This window comes from Periplaneta americana, chromosome 14 (assembly GCF_040183065.1).
Source record: "Periplaneta americana isolate PAMFEO1 chromosome 14, P.americana_PAMFEO1_priV1, whole genome shotgun sequence".
In the NCBI taxonomy this organism is placed as follows: Eukaryota; Metazoa; Arthropoda; class Insecta; order Blattodea; family Blattidae; genus Periplaneta; species Periplaneta americana.
Window position 1 is genome coordinate 126,549,645 of NC_091130.1, and position 24,888 is coordinate 126,574,532.

The window sequence follows — 24,888 nt, forward strand, 5'->3', positions numbered from 1 at the left end:
AAATGCAAATTGATATTTATTGGTTTCATGGTTAATTATCGCTATAATCTTGAATGAGTGGAGGCATTATAGTAAATTTCAGTTTGTTTTGCATAAACAAAGATAATATTAACCTATTTCTTGCAGGTATCTTCGAGGTTATGGTGGAATTTAATATACTTCATTAAAATAATAAATTAACTTTATGCATTTAATATTTCAATAATGGAAGGAAGGTGTTAATTTTTCCAAAAGAACACGACATCGAAAGTGTAACATATTTTGTCGTCTGCTAGGAGAGAGATCTGCAATGATGAGGCGATAGTAGCGATCCTAGTGGTGGGCAACTACCCATGTTTGCATTTTTACTACATATTGAACTTCGCGACTATATATAGTAGACTGTGTTATTACTATGTATAAAAAATACGCACAACTTTCTGTGGTAACATGAAATGCGTCAACTGTGTTTTTGAGTAAACGCATACATTCACTTATCGCCTTACGGGTATTGGCTGTGAACTGTATACCTGTCCCTCCCTACTTTATGCAATATCACCTGCCTATCAATATACCCCGCACAGCCTCGTAGTTTGAATGTAAACTATAGCAGCCATTCGCTTCCAACGACGTGTCCGGATATGTTTCAATTAATCCCTTCCGTGGAACTCACTCTTTATTTGTCCAATGCACACGTCAACATTCTTCTTCCATTCAACATTTTGCTCGCTTCACTTGGAACAGTCATTCATCCTCTATTTACAAACGCAGCGGACTTTGAAGCCACATTTACACGTTGTTACATAGGGGACTGCCCCAAACAAAGCTTTGCCTGTGTCATAGGATATTTACACAACTGTACATTCAGAAGTTGAGCGTTTTGAGCTGTCAGCATTGTGTGCCCCGCTGCTTGAATTTAATGATGAGCAATGGTTGATACACAGCTTCTGTAACATCACGCCGTCAGGAGCGCCGCCCCCTGTAAACCTGTGTCACCACAACAAACAATCACAGCGCAAAATAATACCGCCGCAGGGGGGGAAACGTCAGTCCCATATCTGCCCGTGCTGCCTCTAACGGTGAAGCCACAATTCACACGCTGTAATTTATAGCACTAACAATGCCTCCCCTTTACCATTATTATATTTTCGTTTTAGTTATATTCATTTAGCTAAAAATTCTATTTTGAGGTGTTTATGTTTCTGAAATTCGCCTTGTTTAAGAATTCCACGGATTTACGCATCGTGTTCGATGTAATTTATAGCATTGCACGGTCTATTTTATAGCTGGAAAACACATCGTCGCCCACATAAAAGCTAATGTTGACACCAGTGATGTAATGTCTGTGTTCCAGTGACACTGCAAATTAACACTACGTATTGTAGTACACTAAATGACAGAGTAACTAAAAAATATAGAAGCGAATGTCCCGCGCGGTAATTATGAGGTCCGATTTCGAACTCCAGGATTATAATCTAGCACGTGTCGTACGTGTGTATTTGTAAGTGAAAACAGAGGTACAGAGCTATTATCATCATAGGTCCCAGAAAAGAGCGGCGGAGTAATTTCCGCCGAGCGCATAACCATTTCTCCGGTGCTTCTCCAATATATAAAAGTACAGGTACATCATTTTATTTTTACTAACATTTTTAATATTAACCTGGCTATACCTTTAGAGAACCGGAAACACAGTTTTCTATCCCCTTCCACGACTGTAGTTCGATGATACTGGCGTAAAACATAAACAAATCACTTTACTAGGTATAGGAGGGAAGAAAAGTAGTTCATCCATTTACGTAAACTAGGAAATATCGCGATTTTGAGTTCGATAATTTTCATTAGGTTTTTGTTTAATTAAAATACAGTACTATATTAAGAATAAGTGTTTTTACTCACGAACTGAGTTAGCCATGCGAACGTATTCATTATGCAGTGTATATTATACTGTCTACAGCACATTAGCGTACAATATAGAGAATGAAGTTAAATTGAAAAATAATCATAATGTGGATATTTAATCACAATTTTGAAAATGGTGGCCGTTCATTTCGATATAGGCTTCAGTTTTTTTTTTTTTTTTGCACTATAGACTATTGTACCTAATCCCAATTACCAGTTTCGTCATTCGTACTAGTAACTCATGTTGAAATAATTTTGTACCTAGTCTATAAAAGAGTACCTTACGTACTGTAAATTCAATCTTCACTTCTGCCCGACCCGCACAGATAAAATTACTCAGACATGCTATCTACTGTCCGTCCAAGTGGTTATGCCGCAGGATCGTAGAAAGGGGGGAAATCACGTGACAGTTGATTACTTAACGAGGCCCTTTTATTTAAGTTATTTTAAACAGTTTTATAATATTACGTAAACGTCAAATTCCTAACAGAAATTAAGGTTTTCGGAAAAGAGCTAAGACAGCCCTGCTTTTACAGAGGGGCGAACAGAAGCAGATGGAGGAAATAGGGATGCGACGTTAGGCATAAGGACGACAGTACCTGTGCGAAAATATGATTCAATATTGAAAGCTCTTTCGAGACTGGAAAACGCGAACATATTTCTGGAACATACTATACTCACTAACTCAGTGGTGTTTACTATATGCGGTCTTGGATCTGTGTGTAGAGGACAGTTAGAACTTCATTAGTAGAAGGGGTGGGAGTGAAGTACATTAAAAAACTCAGGTACAATAAAAATTGAAGTAAAAATAAAATGATGTCCCTGTACTAACAACAAATGTTCAATATTTTGGACTTACCATGCATGTAGAACCGCTTTATTAATCAAGGGATACAAACAAATAGACAGATTCTGGCAAATGGCTTCTTAGGTGAAGATAATATGTAACTGCTGACCTCGATCTCTCCTTGAACTGATTCAAAAGACTCTGTATAACAATTGGCTCAAGGAGTAAGAAGTAGGTACATGAGTAAAATAACAAACACGCAGTGAACGTATAAACTTGACTATGAAAGGATTGCTGACGAGAATACAATTAAGAAGTCACAGTATGTGCCGTGTTTTTATTGGCGTAGTTTTCAGTGCTAGTTTTGTTTATCTATGGGCCATTCCATATGAAATCGATCAGTAAAAAACCTCGCATTTTTTATACTCTAATTTTTTCCCTGTTTATACAAGGTGCTGAGGAGAGTGCATTTTCTAAAATATACTATCGAAAGTCAAACGGTTTTCGTATTATTGAGCGACAAATTTAGCGTATTTTATAAAAACAAGCGTCTTTCAGCGCTCAGAACTCTGGAACCATTTACTGCAAAACATTGGACGGGAGCTCATTTTGAAGCTGACATTTGTTAGGTTATGATAAGTAATCCTTATTTTTATTGTACACAGAGAGACAGATAATCTGATTTTACTTACTTTTAGGCTTTTTGTCAATCTGTAAAAATGTAAAAAAATATTGAGAAAAAACCTTGCATTATTAAGAGGGATTCGGCATTGTATGGTTAGTGGTACGGTAATAAGTTTCGAGGGTATTAAATAGATTATTTTCACACGCCTAGACTTGAACGACGCAGTACCGCATGCACTGGCCAAGAGCTGAAGATAAGCGAGCGTTGGGCGTCATTTGACTCCTGTGTTTATGAAATCTTGTGATAAAACTAGCCCAGCTATGCGCTACTAGACGAAACATCACTTGTTTGTCTCCTGGCCTTGCTTGTCTCGGGCTAGCTCCCGTCTCACAGTCAGCTGGTTACTTCAAGCGCGTACTATTTATTTTTTTTATTTGATATTTTCAATACTTTTTTATCAACATACCATCAGTAAAAAATATGTGTTTATTTGTACTTTCAATGCGGAATCTAACTATATATTTTTTAAATATTTTTTTCCTAAGCAAAGGCGTCTTAATGAGGAAAAATCTAAATTTCTCCATTTCCATAAAAAGTAAGAAAACCTGCTTATATGTCAATATAAACTTCAATTTCTCAGCATCAAAATAAACCATGATTTTGATTATTGCTAATTTTATGAAAATACGATAAATTTAAATATTTTTAATTTAAACACTATGAAGTTCTGATACCTCAAACTTTGCACAAAGCACTGTATCACAGTTCTCTACGTACAAAAAAAAGTTTCATTGTATTTAGAAATTGTAAGGTCAATTTTCTCTATATTTTGGTCGATTTGAGATGGAATAGCCCCTACAGTAATATCACTAGAGGTTTTGATTTATTTACAGAAAATCAAAACTCGTGTGGGATTTAGTTGACTATTACACGATTAGAAGAAATTATGTAAAATTAGAAGAAATAAAGCACTCTAATACAATATTATTTTAATTAACTTAATAAAACACTAAACTGTCTTGAAAATATATTACTGTACCATCTTGGGATTACAAATATTCCGCTAGATGGCAGTAGTGTGTTATGATTATCTAATCTCTTTTTACCAGTTGTGACAACTATACAATTTTCATTGAACTCTATGGACGATTACTAGTCAAAAAGGCTTTATTGATTTAGTTTCATTTTTATTAAAACAGTTGCACTCCACTTCAATTATCAATATATATTAAACAATCTCTGATACGTGACTATCTATAAAGTCATACAGCAGAAGCTATATCATAACCTAAATAAAATAAACAAAATAAATGATAGTAAAGTTTTAATTAAGGATGATGAAATAAACATGAATTATTTTAAAATGTACAATTTTTGAAAATACAAACAAAGAAACAAATACTAGGGATGTGATAAAAATTGTAGGATAAGCAGCCATGATTGGTTGAAACATGTCGTTCCGTACCGTTTTATTGGTCAAAAGTACGTAGTATGACATAGTAAAAGTGCAATTGTCAAATATAATAATTTTCTTTGCTTCCTTTACTTTTTTATGTCCAATGTATTGTGGGTCCCTATCACCACGGCATGGCGCGTCCTCAGGTTGCGGATCGAGGAGACGGCCTCCAGATATGGAGGTAGCTGTGAATATATTGAATAAGCAGTCGCGGACAGCCGATGAGGGGTGGTCCTCCACCTTGGGGGTTGGGCGAAGGGCTAACAACCCTTCACCGTAAAAAACAGCTTGTTACGAATCCTTCAAATAAGCCTCGGAATGGGACTGATTCTCTGGCACGACCACAGCAAAGGAATATTTGGGGCGAAGAGGGATGAAGTTACAGGAGAATGGAGAAAGTTACACAACACAGAACTGCATGCATTGTATTCTTCACCTGACATAATTAGGAACATTAAATCCAGACGTCTGAGATGGGCAGGGCATATAGCACGTATGGGCGAATCCAGAAATGCATGTAGAGTGTTAGTTGGGAGGCCGGAGGGAAAAAGACCTTTAGGGAGGCCGAGACGTAGATGGGAAGATAATATTAAAATGGATTTGAGGGAGGTGGGATATGATGATAGAGAATGGATTAATTTTGCTCAGGATAGGGACCAATGGCGGGCTTATGTGAGGGCGGCAATGAACCTGCGGGTTCCTTAAAAGCCAGTAAGTAAGTAAGTATAGTTATAGCACATGTAGTAAACATAAATATTTCAGTATAAGATGAGAAAACAACAAGCGATATTAATATTTTTTTAAAACAAAAGACGTATTGAGGAGTCAATGGAAAGTGCATCCTTTGCATTTAATCGTGTGCAATTCTTCTATTCTTAGAAAGTTAACAGAGCTGGAACGCGAACAGGGGTGCAGTTCACACAGAGATGTCTGTGTAGCAGGTCACATGAAGATGCTTTGAAACAGTATTAGCCCATTGTCGTCCCTTTTCGCTAATCTAACACGAAGTGATCTGCATTCCTTCCAGGATCAGAGAGCTCGGACGCGAGCAGGAGGTCTGGTTTTCACAGAGACTCTTGTGTAGCATGTCATATCATGATGTTTTGAAATAGGATAGATTCTCTATTGTTGCTCCCTTATAGCTACCCAGCATGACTATGTGTGAACAACGCTTGATCTAGAATTACAAACAGACAAGCACCCTCCATCGATGGTGGATTATTTTAGACATAGGCTACTTAAGCCTACAAGTTCTTTGACAGTTATACCTTCGAATTAAATTGTTATAAAATTGATTTCAAGTAGGATATAATTCCAGCAGCAAACTTTAATCATGTCTCCAAACAGGCTACAAATTTTCCCGGCAGCATGAAACGCCATTGATCCATATATATTCCTCTTTTATAATATACTTTTCCTTCATTATTTTCCAAATGTCTAAAATTTTACTTTTTTTTTTTCTTAAAAAATATATTTTCTTTAAGTTCAAGTTTTCATATGATGACTATTTTATATCTAACAGAAATAATACATTACAGACAATAACTTACTTACTTACTTACATACTGGCTTTTAAGGAACCTGGAGGTTCACTGCCGCCCTCACATAAGCCCGCCATTGGTCCATTTCCTGAGCAAGATTTATCCATTCTCTATCATCATATCCCACCTCCCTCAAATCCATTTTAAAATTATCTTCCCATCTACGTCTCGGCCTCCCTAATGGTCTTTTTCCCTCCGGCCTCCCAACTAACACTCTATATGCATTTCTGGATTCGCATTGCATGCCCTGCCCATCTCAAACGTCTGGATTTAATGTTCCTAATTGTGTCAGGTGAAGAATACAATGCGTGCAGTTCTGTGTTGTGTAACTTTCTCCATTCTCCTGTAACTTCAGCCCTCTTAGCCCCAAATATTTTCCTAAGCACTTATACTCAAACACCCTTAACCTATGTTCCCGTCTCAAAGTGAGAGTCCAAGTTTCACAACCACAAAGAACAACTGGTAATATAACTGTTTTATAAATTCTAACTTTCAGATTTTTTGACAGCAGACTGGATGATAAAAGCTTCTCAACCGAATAATAACACGCATTTCCCATATTTATTCTGTGTTTAATTTCCTCCCGAGTATCATTTATATTTGTTACTGTTGCTCCAAGATATTTGAACTTCTCTACCTGTTCAAAAGATAAATTTCCAGTTTTTATATTTCCATTTCGCATAATATTCTCGTCACGAGACATAATCATATACTTTGCCTTTCCGGGATTTACTTGCAAACCTATCTCTTTACTTGCTTCCAGTAAAATTCCCGTGTTTTCCCTAATCGTTTGTGGATTTTCTCCTAACATATTCACGTCATCTGCATAGACAAGCAGCTGATGTAACCCGTTCAATTCCAAACCCTTTCTGTTAACCTGAACTTTCCTAATGGCATACTCTAGAGCAAAGTTAAAAAGTAAAGGTGATAGTGCATCTCCTAGTAATAGTAGACAATAACTAGTAAAAAAAATATTTTATATCTTCAATAGCTTCAGCACTGAGCATACTCAAAGTTCAAAAAACATCGAACGGAGAAAAATTGACTAAGTTCTAAGTGAAAATTTTATACTGCTGTTTACATTCACAAAACTATTTAAAAAGTATTACCTCCCGATGGAATTCAAAGTTGACACTGCACGATATTAATTTTGAAATGCTAAGGAATTAGAATATTTAAAAACAATCAAAATTTCAACCCAATTCAGCCTACCTGGTCCCCTTAATATAGGAGAAAAGGCAGAGGAAGCGGCTCGAAACTTTTGTGCCGTGTACGGGCAGAGAACGCCATCGGAGAAAGCACTGCAAGAAAATGATTCTGTCGTTTCAACACACAACGCCCCGTACAAAAGATTTTTTAATTGGTTATTTGACAACGCTTTTTCAACTGCTATGGTTATATAGCGTCTGAATGAGATTAAGGTGACAATGCCAACGAAATAAGTCCAGGGTCAAACGCAGAAAGTTACCCGGCACTTGCTCTTATTGGGTTGAGGGAAAACCTCGGAAAAACCTCAACCAGGTAATTTGTCCCAACCAGAATTTGAACCCGGGCCCGCTCGTTTCACGGTCAGGTATGCTAACCGTTACTCCATAACGATGGACCGTACAAAAGTTTATCGTCCATCCACAGAAGGTGATGTTATGTGTCTGGTGGGATAAAGGTGTCGTGTACTACGAATTGCTTTCCAGGAATGTAACCATATTTGCCTACATTTATTGACGACAACTTAAACGCCTTGCAGCCGCAATTGAAGTAAAACGATCGGGAATACTGCATCAAGTGCTGCTGCAATACCATAATACATGCCCGCACTCCGCTATCATGACGAAAGCAGCTATCCAGGAGCTTGGTTGGGAGGTTATTCCATCTCATTCCCCATATTCTCTCGACCTTGCGCTCTCAGATTTCCACATTTTCCGTTCTAATGCAACAATCTTCAAGGGAACTTCTTTGACAAAGAAGATGCTTTAGAACAGGCCTGCACAAACAACGCTCAACGAGCGCGCGCGCTCCTTCGGAGCGGGAGAGCTATGTTTACCGCTCGCCGAAACGGAGAGGAAGATACGTCAGAATGACATAGACTTGCTATGGGTAGAGAAGAGGGAAACGACCAATCAGTTATCTAGTGGAGTGTAGTAACTGTTTCACGTTGCTTACCTACTGCTACAGTACAGTATGGAGGAATCTAAAACATTTAACGATTTAAAACTCGAGCTTATTGATCTTCAATGTGACGTAAGGGCTAAAGATCGTTTGAATAATACTACTAGCCTGATTGAGTTTTACAAGACTAAACATTAGCAATAATATCCACGACTACACAGGCTGGCTGTGAAAATGATTGCTATGTTTGGCTCAACATTTATATTTGTGAGCAACTGTTTTGTATAATCAACTTTAATAAGGTAGACATCGAACATCTGTAACTGATGTTTCATTACGATCAGTAAGCTATTGTTCCTTTCAGCTGCCAACAGTATAAAACTCGTTTTGGCGTACTGATAAATAAAAATATAACAAAATGATATTGTACATTTAAGTAACTATAAAATTTCTATTATTTCTGTAAAATAAATATTTCTTTATTAATTAATAATAGTCCGAGATAGTTTTGCAAACACTGAACGGGAATTCATTTCATAAACACTCGTACTAGTCCTTTTTTGTGTATTTTGTACGAGATCACCCCTTCTTCCAGTCCACCCTTATACAGGGCGCAGCTAATATTTGCATTCCGCTCATGAGCTGTGAGCCGGCTCGGAGAGCGCAAACCTTGTGCAGGCCTGCTTTAGAAAGTTGTCTTGACGACTTCTTTAACTCCAAACCAGCAGTTTTCTTCAGATACGGAATCGAAAAACTACCCCAGCGCTGACAGAGTCGTAGATAATGTAGGATAATATATTACTGATTAATTGCTGTATTCTATTCGTCTTAATAAATTAAGTCACAGGGAAAAAACGCTACGAACTTTTTCATCAGCCCAATATAATACGTGCTTTCTGAGTGACAAATTAATCATAGAGCAAGGGGTGGTATGGGAGAGAATGATGGTTATGACAGGTACATGAACGCTTGTTTCCGGCGTTATAAACACTGACCTTTAGCCAAGAAAAGGCAAAAAGTGTGTTAAGCGATACCAAGATTGGCAATAACAAGAATGTAAGGTAACATCAAAGTCACGTCTGTGGTTTAGCGCCAGCACGTTGGTTTTTCATTCGGACAAAGCGAGTTTGAGCTTCGGTCTGTTAGTGATGGAATTTATAGCAGACAAAGCAGACATTGTTGTAGAGGAATTTCATAGATTAAAAAAAATACAGAGATGAAAATAAAAAATCAACCAAACTAATACACTTTTCGATTCTTACCGCCTTAAAGAAAAATACTCCATAGTCCCGTCGCTCTAATTTCCGGTAGCCAATCGCGTTGCAGGTCGGCTACATTTAAACGCGTGCGTCTTGTGATTCGCTGAGGAAGACGTTATTCATTTCTTAAGGCTCGATAAATACTTAATATAATCGCCCGCCATTTTGGCTCTTTCGTTGGCGTTCGCAGAAAGCACACGAAGACGTTATTTGCCGCTCAATTATTTGCTGAATTACAGTGCGTTTGATTTATTATCATAGGAGCTACTACATGATAATGTTTAACGGTGTGGCAAATAGATTCCTCGTATGGTAGCTCGGCAACGAAAGAACAAAAATGGCGAACGATACTACCTACCTAGACTTTATAGAGCCTTCACTTCCTAAGACGTAAGCAAAGAGGAGGAGTCATGCCGGGAATAACAACGTCGCGACTATAGTATATATACAATGGATTTTTTTAGTAAGTTATTTTACGACGCTTTATCAACAACTTAGGTTATTTAGCGTCTGAATGAGATGAAGGTGATAATGCCGGTGAAATGAGTCCGGAGTCCAGCACCGAAAGTTACCCAGCATTTGCTCATATTGGGTTGAGGGAAAACCCCGGAAAAAACCTCAACCAGGTAACTTGCCCCGACCTGGAATCGAACCCGGGCCACCTGGTTTCGCGGCCAGACGCGCTGACCGTTACTCCACAGGTGTGGACTATACAATGGATATCAATGTGATATATATTATTGTTGTGCACGACAACTTAGGTCGGATGACTTGCTGAACGGATGATTACTGCGTTCGACTCCCGCTCACACTTATTAGGATTTCTGACACCACCATTACACATGTAATGGAAAAGAAACGATTTTACTGAAACAGCTGGGACTCTAAGGATAATATAGGAAAACTACATGGTTACTGCACTTAGGTTCTAGACTGAATTAGTTGTGAATGAAACTATACTTGCTTTATTAAATATATACAAAATATATACATAACGAGTTACTTACATGGTATATCTCTTGTCGGAGCTGACGCCATTACGATCCTGCCTTCGACTTATTTAATCTTTAGACTTTATCACTGACTGTATCACTGTCTGCCGCCAATCTTCTCACCATCACTTTTTGTGTTCTCTTATCGGTTTCCCGGCCGGGGTACTACCCACGCTATCCACCAGGTGAGATGAGCTTTAAACCCCATTTGATTATACCTCCTAAAAATATCGTCTTAATCAAACATCTGTTACAATTAATTCGATTCAGTGCAATACAGTGATAAGTCGCTTTAATGAGACTACGCGTAAGAAAAGAGTTCGAACAATGCGTGATTTAATTTAACAATCAAAATTCATGCTTTATTCCACTGGAACAATGCGATTAGTCCAGCAGTGATTCGTGGCGTAAGAATACTTTTATCGTAGCACGCGCGACAAAACTCCATAACGCTGGCTAAGCATCTATTTACTTCACAAGCTGGGATTGCATTAGGGTTATAGTTGTAGCCTGATTTTATATTATGATAATGAGAATTCTTTTGACGCGGGTAACCCAGCCTTGCTACTTAAAATTAACACTTATATCTACTACATTAATTTGAATTATTTACAATTATTATTATTGGGTTATTTTACGACGCTGTATCAACATCTAGGTTATTTAGCGTCTGAATGATATGAAGGTGATAATGCCGGTGAAATGTGTCCGGGGTCCAACACCGAAAGTTACCCAGCATTTGCTTGTATTGGACTGAGGGAAAACCCCGGAAAAAACCTCAACCAGATAACTTGCCCCGACCGGGATTCGAACCCGGGCCACCTGGTTTCGCGGCCAGACGCGCTGACCGTTACTCCACAGGTGTGGACGAATTATTTACAAGTTCTTAAATTTATTACACATAAAATTACAAATTTGGATGCCATTTAAATTAAGTAACATATTAAACGATTTATCCTTCTATCAAACACGAATGTTCCCTGGATCAAATGTCCTATTTTAATTATGTAATTACTTTATATTTATTTCTAACGGGTGCAGCGGAGCGCACGGGTACGGCTAGTGCATAATACAGCTACTTTATCAGAACCTCAGTTATAATATTTAAGTGTCTACATTTCGGAACCATAAATAAACATAGAAAAAACCGTTGAATTGTAACTTCTAGTCTGTGTCTGCTTTTAACTTTTCTCGACATATTGAATAACTTCGTACCTAATTTGTTGTGAAAACTGTTGATTTTCAAATTATAATCTGTAACTTTTTTAACTTTTCTCAATATACTTGCCCTTAACTTGCCGTTATTTGCCCCAACTCTACGAATGGCCTCATAGATGGCTCTAATACCGAGAAACGAAGACCAAATTTTCTTTCATCGCATCCAGAGCGCTCCACAGGCTCATTACACTCGTAACGAATGATGATTGAGAAATTGTACTCGAGGAAAACTCTTGTTGCGTGGAGCACTGGCTTACTCAATAAGTTATTAGTTCGGGGCAAATCTGGATTTGAACCCGGGACACCTGGCTAGCACTCCGCCATCATGGCGGATATACACAGTTATAATATCCTAAAGTTTTTAGACTTGCATAATTTTTTGTAGTAAGCCAGTATTTACATATTTTGTGACATATTGTGACGTGGCCTGTCTTATTATGAAAGAGACCGGAACTTGGCAGAATGCCTTCTTAAATGTGTTAAATCTATCTTCATTTTGAAAGTAAATCTGTACGAATTATACCTTTGTGATTGAAACGTCACAGTTTTATCTTGCTCTTTTCTGCCTTACTTACTTACAAATGGCTTTTAAGGAACCCGAAGGTTCATTGCCGCCCTCACATAAGCCCGCCATCGGTTCCTATCCTGTGCAAGATTAATCCAATCTCTATCATCATATCCCACCTCCCTCAAATCCATCTTAATATTATCCTCCCATCTACGTCTCGGCCTCCCTAAAGGTCTTTTTCCCTCCGGTCTCCCAAGTAACGTAATTACATAATTAAAATAGGACATTTGATCCAGGGAACATTCGTGTTTGACAGAAGAATAAATCGTTTAATATGTTACTTAATTTAAATTGCATCCAAATAATTAAAATGCGATCATTTTGGTCCAGAGACACTCATTTGGTGCAATGACAATTCCTTTAACATGTTTCTTAATTTTTATTACATGCAACTATAGTTTAATGAATATTGACATCATTTAGATTTAATGTGTGTATTTTATTTTACTTGTTATAGGTTTCCATTGAATTATGGTAATAAACTTAATTTTAACCCTTGTTTTCTACGTATTCAGCAAATGGCGCTTGGCCCACTATGGTTCTGAACCCTTCAAATAACTTAAATTATATTATATAATATTACATATTATATTATATTATATTATATTATATTATATTATATTATATTATATTATATTATATTATATTATATTATATTGTATATATTATATCAGAAGTTACTGTAATAACATTATAGCATTATGTTCATCTAGAGGAACTACACTTTCCAATGGTGAAATAATAATTAATTATACAAATCGGTTAATTTAGCTTCCGATATTACTTCATACGAACACAGAAACATTCTCTGTAGGCTATTTTTCATAGCTTTCTATTGTTGCTGACCAAGGCCTCTTATAGACGAAGTCATTTGTTTTTTTTTACACGGCCTTAGATGGCAGTTATTTTAATTTTAAAACTCATTTATCTCATTAAATATCAGTCCTATCAAACTTTTTCAAGGAATAAAACTTATCGCAAATTAGTTTTAAAGAAACTTTTGTTATGTAACATTTTTCACAAAAATCAATAATAAGCGAGATATTTCGATTTATTTAATCAAGCCCTCCTTATAACCCCCCTTTTAAATAATGTATTTTGAATGCCATATAGCCTAAAATCTAAGTTACAACGAACATAATTTACATTCCAATTTTCATCGAAATCCGTTCATCCATTATCGCGTGAAAATATAACAAACATACAGACAGACAGACAGACAGACAGACAAACAAACAAAAATTTCAAAAAAGCGATTTTCGGTTTCAGGGTGGTTAATTATATATGTTAGGACCAATTATTTTTGGAAAATCGAAAATTACCAGAAAAATTTCGGCTACAGATTTATTATTAGTATAGATTATTGATTAATTTATTATTAAAATTGCCTACAGGTATATTTTAATTTATTTCTATAACCGCTACAATAAAAGTGACTTCACCGAATGTATATTATTGTCTTTCAATCAGTTCATATTCTCTTTGCAACAATGAGTGCTACCGTGCAGAAAAGTATAACAATAAGCGTTTTAATTATCGCTTGTGTTTATTTGACAAGACAACAATGAGTGCGGGCCTAACGTTATTTTGAACGGTTATTTTTCTTTCAGTTTTCATTGCGACGTTGTTGTAGCTAGCTAAATATTTCATATCGCAACATATCAGTACAACCAAACACAAAAATGCACTTTCCAAGACTACTGGGAAGAAGATTTCTTTGCTTCCAACAGTAATAATTGCAACATCGAGTCGAAGATCTCAATTTGCATTTGACTTATGTAAATCTTTTCTTGCTGCCGAAATCCCTTTGTGGAAAGTGCAAGGTTTTTGTAACTGCCTTCCACTGCGTATTTCAGCTATTTATAATGCCTTTTTTCCTGCCTATTTTAGCTATTTATGATGCCCTTTTGCCTGCCTATTTTAATGATTCATAATGCCTAAACTTCCGGTCTCTATGATATTATTTTATTTCTTTGCCCTGATTGATAGGCTAATTTTTCGCGAATTTGGGCCATTTTAATTGAAATTGCATGTCATGTCCAGTGTTATTACAGCTTTGGGGTTATTTTTTACTTGGTTATTTAACGACGCTGTATCAACTACCAGGTCATTTAGCGTCGATGGGATTGGTGATAGTGAGCTGATATTTGGAGAGATTATTCTAAGGATTCGACGTAGATTACCTGACATTCGCCTTACGATTGGAGAAAACATCGGAAAAAACCCAACCAGGTAATCAGCCCAAGCGGTAATCGAACCCACGCCTGATCGCAACTCCGGATCGCCAAGCAAGCGCTTCAACCGACTGAGCTACGCTAGTGGCTTGGTGTTATTAATGCACAAATTTTCACCTGTTAATATTTCAGATATCCAATCTTTTCAAGTCAGTTAATATTCCTAGTTTAATTAGTTTTGATTCTCACTGCTCTCGATGGCCAGTAAAACTTTCTTTCCCTTCATATGAATAGATCGTTACACAGAAGAGAGTGGAATTTTCATTATCTCGGCTAATTAACCAACATCTGCGGTCGGTTCAGCTAGCGAAATCTACCATCCAATAATTTAGCAAGCATTCTGGAGTTATTTGGCTAAAAAAATATGGATCTATCTCATGTCCTGACCAAGAGTTATGCCAGAAAGTAAGTTTACAGCAAATGAACAATTAAACTGATGGAGTGGGTAACAGTGTTGCCAACTCAGAATTCCATTTGCCGCTGCACAAGCTTAAAAAAAACCGCTGAACTGTAGTTAAAAAATTCCAGATTTTTCTTAACACATCACTTCCAAATTCGAAATGCAAACTATACATCTTGATGCAATACATAAGTGCAACAACATTTGAAGTCTTCTCAGTCCAGCTCGAATGGTCAAAATTTCATTTAGCTTAGGATTTTCCGTCCTGTTCCTGTGTTTTTTCACAAGATTCATCCGGCTAAATAGCCTCTCAACCTCTGCATTTGACAATAGTAGGATAAGGAAATAAAATGCCAGTTTAGCTAGCTCTTTGGAGGGATCGTCACCACATGCATCACTGAAAATCGCAACCTAAAATTTGGAACGAACCGTAATGAGATTTAAATTTAAAAAAAATCTAATATAATATTTCTAATTCTTTGGAAATTGAAATAACACTCACCTCTGACCAGAAACATTTTTTCAATCCCCAAAGTTAATTTTCCGCCACTGTATCTCAGCAACTGTTGCCGAGCAACAGAAAAACACTAGCTACTCTTTTTGTGTTTATCTCTAACAGCACGGGTAGTTAAATCTTAATATTTTGCATTCAATATCACCTTACACCATTTACACCAAGCTTTCAAACTATCACCGGCACCTTCTTCCATCCAATCTTTCAACACTATGTTTTTTTCCACACATTTCTAAATTTTTGTACGTATGAAGTTTTACGTGGCATCGTTAAATAAAATATTATATACAGTATCTCTTCAAAATTGAATGAAGTAGATCAAGAATATACGGACACTTCGGAAAAAATGAAATCACAGTCGATTCGAAATCTGATTTCACACTGAGCTGGAGACGTGCCTGCCAGCAATGAGTAGTATGTTTTTAAGTTTGAAGTATATCTGAATTACATCTATATATATAATTTGAACTGGTAATGGAAATTATGAGAAAACGGCTAAACGGATTTTAATAAATGACCCCTCATTTTGAAGCTTGGAACCCGAAGTTTTTCAGAAAAATAGTGACTTTAAGTGAAGAGTTAGTTTTCCTACATAATTTTCCTATTTTCCAAAATCCATCTTTCGTCAGCTTTGAGAACTAATTGGATATCAGTATAAAACAAAACACACACTACAACAAACAATAGGATATTACACGAAGGTCATGACCTGCAGGATTGCTAACATATTTAGAGCTCAAATTCAATTGGTTATTAAAAACTTCAAGACTTGCTAAATTTACAGGTCTGATTCTGCGGTGTGTAATTTTCTGAGTACAGCTGTGTATTGGATATTAAAATCTACAAAATTTGAGGTGGTTTGATGACATTTTTACCATTAGAAATTAAATATTATTATAGTTAATGCCATGATGTGACTACTTTTCATTAATATTATGACGATATGAAAGTGAAACATTTTGGGGTTATAGAATAGAGAATATCTTAAATTAGCTCTTCATTTCTATAATTTACTGAGTGGAGGCTGTATAGTAGGTATATAACTACAAAACTTACGTAAGATAATAATATTATTAAGAACTAAATATTTTATAGTTATTAATCAAGTGAGGTTGGGTCTTTTTCATATATTTAATGGCGATGTGGTGTAGATATTCATATGCGCTCGAAAGAGCGCAAAAATTATAGTTCCTGAGAAAATACCAAAAGGTATTACTTACTGGTAAAATAAGAAGCCTACAAAATTATGTAGTCTCCCGATCATTTCAGCAAGATCTCTTAGCAGGATAAAATGATTTTACCCTCTACATGCAGCGGCTATACCAAGATGCTATGCTATTGTTCGAAAGCATAGCAAACCTGACATTTTTTTAAGTTTCACCTAGAATCCACAATGACCTGAAATAGCTATTGCTTTACTCCCATATGAAAAACCCACTGACACTGTTGCTTGCGTTTTCGCGTTGAAACTCAAAACCTGAAGGTGGATAGGTTCAAGAAAAAGTATTTGGCACAAAAAAAAAAAACATTCAAAGGGAGTATGTTTCATTATTACGGAAGCAAATATCTTTCAAAATGTCTGGTATTTTTAATTGAAAATAAATCTGAAAAAATATTTATTTGAACGCCTAATGAACTTAGTTTGCAGCATTTGCTGCACAAGCCACTAGTAAACTATAATGCGAAATGATAAATTAAATAATAATTCATTTCATTATCTATTGTTTACGATTAAATATATAAATTCATTTACAAACACAATGCCTACATTAGATTAAGAATCTAACGAATAGTACCTTATCTGGACAACAACAATGGATGAGGCAGGAAATGTACGTGGTTACACCAGAAACAATTATAACATCTTTAGAGAAAAAAAAAAACTTAAAAATACCATCTCCCTCTGCCAGAATCGTCAAAAACGCTAAATAAATAGCTAGCCGCTGACGATAAAATTCTGTAGCTGACCATAGTCCTGAACACACCAGATTTAGCTACAAAACCGCTGACTTGGCAACACTGAGTGGGTAGTGTAGGTTGGCGGAGAAGTCTTCAGATGAAACAATTCCTTTCAACTGCATGGTGTGAAAGTTTCTGTGGATAGGAAGTTCAATGTAGAGCGCGCATGAACTTTGAGAGTCTTCGGATATAGCTAAAATAGGCAGGCAAAAAGGCATTATAAATATCTAAAATGCGCAATAAAAGGCAATTACAAAAACCTTGCACTATACCCACAACCTTGCACTTTCTACAAAGGGATTTAGGCAGCAAGAAAAGCTTTACATAAGTCGAATGAAAATTGAGACGTTCTAGTTATTAGGAAACTTTCCTCTGTAATAGAAATGTATTATTTTGTTGCATTTGAAAAATATGCCATCATATTTGTATAAAGTGCCTCTAAAATACAATCTTAAAATGCAATTGTCTATCTTAAAATTATGAAAGTCAAAATAAGTGTGCACCAGAACCGATAAAGAATACTTTTAGGGCCTGACCACGTCAGAGACTGTCGGACAATATCAAAATTCAAATTTAAATTTAAAAAATCACATTCTAGTTCGTGGAATTGTTTGTTGAACACATGTCAGGTTGCGCAACTTCACCTTAACCCATGACATATAGTAAATATTGTAACTATACTGTTGTAAAATTTAAAATTAATATGTAATGTATTTATTAGTATTATTATTATTATTATTATTATTATTATTATTATTATTGCTACTATTATTATTATTATTATTATTATTATTATTATTATTATTATTATTATTATTATTATTGTCAGTTATCAATAACATCATTGCTATCTCTGTTTTCTTTCTTTTCGTTGTATTAGCTCGATGAGAGCACTATAATGTACTTTTGACTCTGTTGACCCTCTATAGGGCTTTAACTTAAGTTGTATCATTTTCATCAGTGTTTGTATTTCTTTTTTGTATTTATATGTGCTATCTGGTAGGATGGAAGAGAAGGCCTTATGGCCTTAATCCTGTCAGATTAAATAAATTATTATTATAAACCATTTAATCTTAGATCAGAGGTTAAATTGATCCTCGTTCTAGCTGAACTTGGAAATTTGTGTTGTATAAAGTTTACTCTGAAATTAATTTGTCTTAAACTAAAGTCAACTTTGAATGAAGAAATTTCTCCGATTAAGTTAGATGATCCAAGTTCAGTTATTTCTTTTCTGTTTGAAATATACGAGTGGCAGATTGTGCAAAAAGAATAACAATTATTATTAATATTAATACATATGGTATACATATGGTATATATATATATATATATATATATATATATATATATGTTTTCAATTTCTTGCCTTAATACACAAACATTCTTATATTTTATAAGGCTTTATCGTGTTCAGCAGTATCAAAATAACATAACCTATAATTATATTAGGCTATGTTTATAACCATTAATTATTAATGGATATGATAGGTAGGCCTACATTCATAAATTTTCAATTAACTGTATTACTAAACGAAAATTGTCATTTTATAAAGCTTTATTATGTTTAGCAGTATCAAGCACCATAACATGATAACAATTTGGAAAACGGTCAATCTTCTTCTTATTGTCCGCCATTATTTACAATTCACTAAACAAACCAGTGTCTCCAACAGAGTGTACGGAAAGTCGCCAAAAAGTAGTTGGAAAGTCGCTAGATTTCTCATTGTCAACAAAGAAAGATTAAATTTTGTCACTATGGGGTGCTAAAAGGGTCGCTAAATCTCTATTTAAGCAATATAAAAGTTAAAAGAAATTGTCGTTGAAAAAAAGTTAAAGTCACTAAATTGGCGACACTGAACAAACCTGTACAACATGGCCCGCGAATCACAATACTTCACCTGTTTATGCGACGTTGCCAAGTCCTTTTCACGTGAACTTAGATTGCATATGAACCAAGGTAATTAGGTCGCGGAAAAGTTTTATACAATAGAAGTGTCTGAACTCGGTTCACTTTCCGATCTTCGATCAAAGTTGATCTTTAGTCAGAGAGCTTTATACAATTGGGCCTTAGAAGTAAAACGCAGTCTAATGAAAATTTTAAATTTAGCTTTAAAATCGGGTGAGATATATCCATTTTAGGCCCAATTGTATAAAACTCCCTGACTAAAGATCAACTTTGATCGAAGATCGGAAAGTGAGCCGAGTTGAGACACTTCTTCTATTGTATAAAACTTTTCTGCGATCAAATTACCTTGGTTCAAATGCAATCTAAGTTCACGTGAAAAGGACTTGGCAACAGCGCATAAACAGGTGAAGTATGTGATGCGCGGGCCATGTTGTACAGGTTTGTTCAGTGTAGCCAATTTAGCGACTTTAACTCTTTTTCGACGACAATTTCTTTTAACTTTTATATTGCTTAAATAGGGATTTAGCGACCTTTTTAGCACATCATAGTGACAAAATTTAATCTTTCTTTGTTGATAATAAGAAATCTAGCGACTTTCCAACTACTTTTTCGCGACTTTCCGCACACTCTGTTGGAGACACTGGTTTGTTTTGTGCGTTGTAAATAATGGCGGACAATTAAAAGAAGATTGACCGTTCTCCAAATTGTTATGTTATGGTGTTTGATACTGCTAAACATAATAAAGCTTTATAAAACGACAATTTTCGTTTAGTAATACAGTTAATTGAAAATTTATGAATGTACCTATCATATCCATGAATGGTTGTTATAAACATAATGTTATAATTATAGGTTATGTTATTTGATACTGCTGAACACGATAAAGCCTTATAAAATATAAGAATGTTTGTATATTAAGGCAAGAAATAGAAAAAAAATATATATATAAATGTATCTACCTTATATATTAATAATAATGGTTATTCTTTTTGCACAATCCACCACTCGTATACTTCAAATAGAAAAGAAATAACTGAACTTGGATCATCTAACTTAATCGGAGAAATTTCTTCACTCAAAGTTGACTTTAGTTTAAGACAAATTAATCTCAGATTAGACTTTATACAACACAAAATTCCATGTTCAGCTAGAACGAAGATCAGTTTAACCTCTGATCTAAGATTAAATGTTTTATACAATCGGCCCTTAGTGAATTACTGTATCCTGGTAGTCTTTTTAAAAATTTGGAACTATTTTCTTTCAGAAACTAACCTCAAATTTAAGTTGTTGCAACAATTATATTTCTACATACAAAAATGAAAAATGTGCGTCAATTAGGAAAAAAATTCAAATTATACCTTCCTCTCCCCCTTGATATTTGTGCCTTGTTTAAAAGATGAATACTGATTAAAACCAGCGTTATATGAACAAGCACACGTGATATACAGATTATGTATTAATATGTGGAAACGAGGAGACTGTAATAGCTCTGTCCATGAATAAGAGTTAAAGAGCCGTGACGATGCAGCCACTACTAATAACTACTCTTGTTGGACTTGGCTGAAGCCAGTAGGACGCAGGTTGAGAGAGGGTACACACCATGGAGTCATCGGGGATCATTTGCTGGATTCTACTGGCAGTCGCAGCGGTCTGTTTGTCCAGTGATAACAATCAGGTAACCCAGTTCATAATGGACACCTTGCACAGCTGTCTAGTGTTACTTCAAAATCTCGCAGAACTGAGGACGAAACAGGCCAGAGAACTTTATTCTTGAGGTAGATAATTAGGCTTCGAGACTTCGGACCCGATAGAGCAGTTCAGTGGGAAATCTGCATAACGGCGTACTGACTACAGTGGTAAAGCGTGCAGTGGGTGGGGGTACTGTAGAATGAATGCCAACAAATATGCAGAGAAAAACGCTCTGGATTTGAAGGTTCTGATGAATAATTTCGTTTTCATACAAACCGATTTTCAAACTGTGTCTGAAACTATTACACGGATGCCTAAGGTTGCGGGTTCGATCCAGGGCCAGGTCGATAGCATTTAAGTGTGCTTAAATGCGACAGGCTCATGTCAGTAGATTTACTGGCATGTAAAAGAACTCCTGCGGGACAAAATTCCGGCACATCCGGCTACGCTGATATAACCTCTGCAGTTGCGAGCGTCGTTAAATAAAACATAACATTTTAACTATTACACGGTTAGAAAATTCAGAGCAAAAGATGCCGAAAGCACTCAAATTAATCCAGGAAATGACGCAGAGAAATAATGATACACCAAGTACATCGGTTACTGAACGTGGAAACAGAAGTGGAAATCAATTTTATGTAAAAATAACGGATATGGAGCATTGTGTAATATAAACAGCAAATTAGTGGACATAAAGTTACCCGAGAATGAAGGACTGCCTCTTAGAGAGTGCAATGATGTTAGGTTTTTTCGTTTTGCTCCTATGAAGTCATGCGACGTAGAGAGCATCTTTTCACAGTACAAACTGTGTTTGGTAGACAACTGAAAAAGATTTACGTTTGAGACACTGAAAATGTACCTTGTAGTACATTGCAATTCGGTACTGTAACTGCACTTCCTAAAGACGACCAATAGGATAAATGAAGAAATTAAAATTGCTACATGCTTATTTCCATATGTGTATAATTACATAAAAATGCTTATAAAAACAAGAGAATAAATGCTTTTCACATTCTTTTCACATTGTTATTGTGTAATATATATTTACTTTCAGAATGTACATATGTGTGTGTTTCCCCATACTACCGTACTCTATTCTAAATAGCAACGTCGTTACCTCAACACATCTCTACCGTAAATTTATTGTATCGGGTCCAAAGTCTCGAAGCCTGTAGATAATGAATGATGTATTCCACTATACTTAATAATGACATATGTTCTTATTCTCACCCATAAAAACTCTTACACAGACGTTTAACTGCCTTATAAAGTGAATAGTACGTTTATAAGTCGTGTGTAAATTTCGGACTAACAATCACTGAACAACAAGAATTTTGCTCCGACTTAAAACACGTAAAGTTTTTAAGATATACTATGATTTCCCTCTTCGATAAGCGCTCTGGTGCGGATTGGGGGTTGTAAACCAAAACAAAAGCTAATGCATTTTATGAGTTTAAGACCTATTTCCGGTTTCTTATGGTTGTTCGCATGTTCTTTTTTGTGCTTCTAATAAATAAACAGTTATTGGTCCCTTCTCTTCAATAAATTTCATAACTTTTCAAAGTGAGATCTACGCAATGAAGAAACAAGGATGTGGTTTTCAGTATTTAAAAGAAAAGTTTACAAGTTTAAGTGAAGGCAAATTAAAAGGGGGCATTTTTATCGGCCCACAAATTCTCAAAGTTATGGATGACTCTTTGTTTTAGGAAAAACTTTTCGTTACAAAAAAAAAAAAAAACAATATGGCGCGCTTTCAAAGATGTTTGCTCAAATTTCTTAGGAAATTCTAGGACAGAGAACTACATCGAAATTTTGGAAACCATGCTAAGTGCATATGAGAAAATGGGGTGTAATATGTCTCTACATTCTAATTTGGGTTTCTTTTCTCCTAACCTTGGAGCGGTAAGCGACGAGCATGGGGAAAAATTTCATCAGTAAATATCTGAAATGAAAAGGCGTATAAAGGATGCTTGCAGACTATTGTTGATTTCTTGTAAAAGACAGTTCTGGGTCTAGTCATCCAGAAAATCCTTTTAAATGTTAAGTTCAGAGTTTGAGATTTTCCTCATTATATACATCAAATATTTTTATTTTTGTTGTCTTTCTTTGTGTTCTAAACTATGTAACATCATATTTGTGTGCAGTACATATTTCGCAAGTATTATGAGACATTTTGAATCCCTAGTCTGTTGTAATTTTATCAGTAGCAGCGAAAAATAAAAAAAGTTTTTTTCATAAAAATTTCAATTCACTTTCCCAAGGAAAATGGTACGTGATAAGGCAATTTGGATTTTACATTCAGATTTGGGGCACTCATATCAGTAATATTCACCTATTTTTATACCAGAGCAAGACAAAAAGTAAAAATTTGTTGTTCAGTGTGATCAGTATAAACGTCGTATATAACAATATAATTCTCACATAACTACGTCATATTCTCGTCATTATTATATTACGAAAGGTAAAAGAATATCCTAGATTTTCTGTATTCGATAGTGTGCGCTAGTGTGCCGCGATATGTATCGATAGTATATTGGCGCTCAAAGATACCTTACCCCAACTAATCGATAGTGATCGTTAATTTGTTCGTGTAAGGGGACTTCTTTAGTTATTACTTCTATGTATAGATGGCGAAGATGACAGTTTGTGCGAACTACACATTATCCCCGTATTTTAGTAGGTTATTTTACGACGCTTTATCAACATCTTAGGTTATTTAGCGTCTGAACAAGATGAAAGTGATAATGCCGGTGACATGAGTCCGGAATCCAGCACCGATAGTTACCCAACATTTGCTCATATTGAGTTGAGGGAAAACCCCGGAAAAAACCTCAACCAAGTAACTTGCCCTAGACGCGCTAACCAACCCCGTATTAGTTGAACAATATTTCACTTCTGCTGAGGAGTATGGACGTGAGGCCAGCAGTTGGCTGGTAGGTCTTTGCCCTCCATAGGCTGCCGCGTAACATATTGCTTGTGTTTTGTTAGAGAAAGTATTGCGATAAAAATAGATTGAGATTTTCGTGGAAACATATTATATGCCTATTTTAAACTAGTTTTAAGTATGCCCTATTTTTTAAATATATGCACAGAATATAATTACAACAATAGAAATAGAAATAAAATAATAAAATCAATATAAGAATGAAGATACAGTAATATTAACAAAATGTGAGGACCGAATGAGCAGCGCTCGTGTTCTGTCGCAGTTCAGATATATTATTAATAGGTCTATAAGAGAATATACAAAATAAAATAAAATAGGAACTAAAATTAAAATTACAGTTACAGTGAAATTATATAATATAATATAATATAATATAATATAATATAATATAATATAATATAATATAATATAATACAATATAATATAATATAATACAATATAATATAATACAATATAATATAATATAATATAATACAATACAATACAATACAATATAATACAATACAATACAATACAATATAATATATTAATATAAGAGGAATATAGAAAATAAAATAAAATAGGAACTAAAATTAAAATTACAGCTGCAGTGAAATTATATAATATAATATAATATAATATAATATAATATAATATAATATAATATAACATAATATAATATTATATAGTAATATAAGAGGAATATAGAAATAAAATAAAACAAGAACTAAAATTATAATTACAGGTGCAATGAAAGTATATAATATAATATTAACATAGAGAAGAATAATATCGTACGTAATAAAGTAGGACAATTTATAAAAAAAATAT

The 24,888-nt window shown here is 35.1% G+C and overlaps 2 protein-coding genes across 3 annotated transcripts in view; one reads left to right on the forward strand and one right to left on the reverse strand.

Annotated features, from left to right (window-relative positions):
- Positions 1-24,888, reverse strand: part of LOC138713719 (serine-enriched protein) — a 300,616-nt gene that overhangs the window by 131,087 nt on the left and 144,641 nt on the right. The window lies entirely within an intron of this gene.
- Positions 20,973-24,888, forward strand: part of LOC138713715 (uncharacterized) — a 79,145-nt gene continuing 75,229 nt past the window's right edge. The window contains exon 1 of one of the 2 annotated variants that reach the window (XM_069846024.1): positions 20,973-21,117. In XM_069846024.1, coding sequence (XP_069702125.1) covers positions 21,043-21,117 — 75 coding nt within the window. In that variant the 5' untranslated portion in view covers positions 20,973-21,042. The remainder of the gene's footprint in view (positions 21,118-24,888) is intronic. The other variant, XM_069846023.1, reaches the window with a different exon arrangement.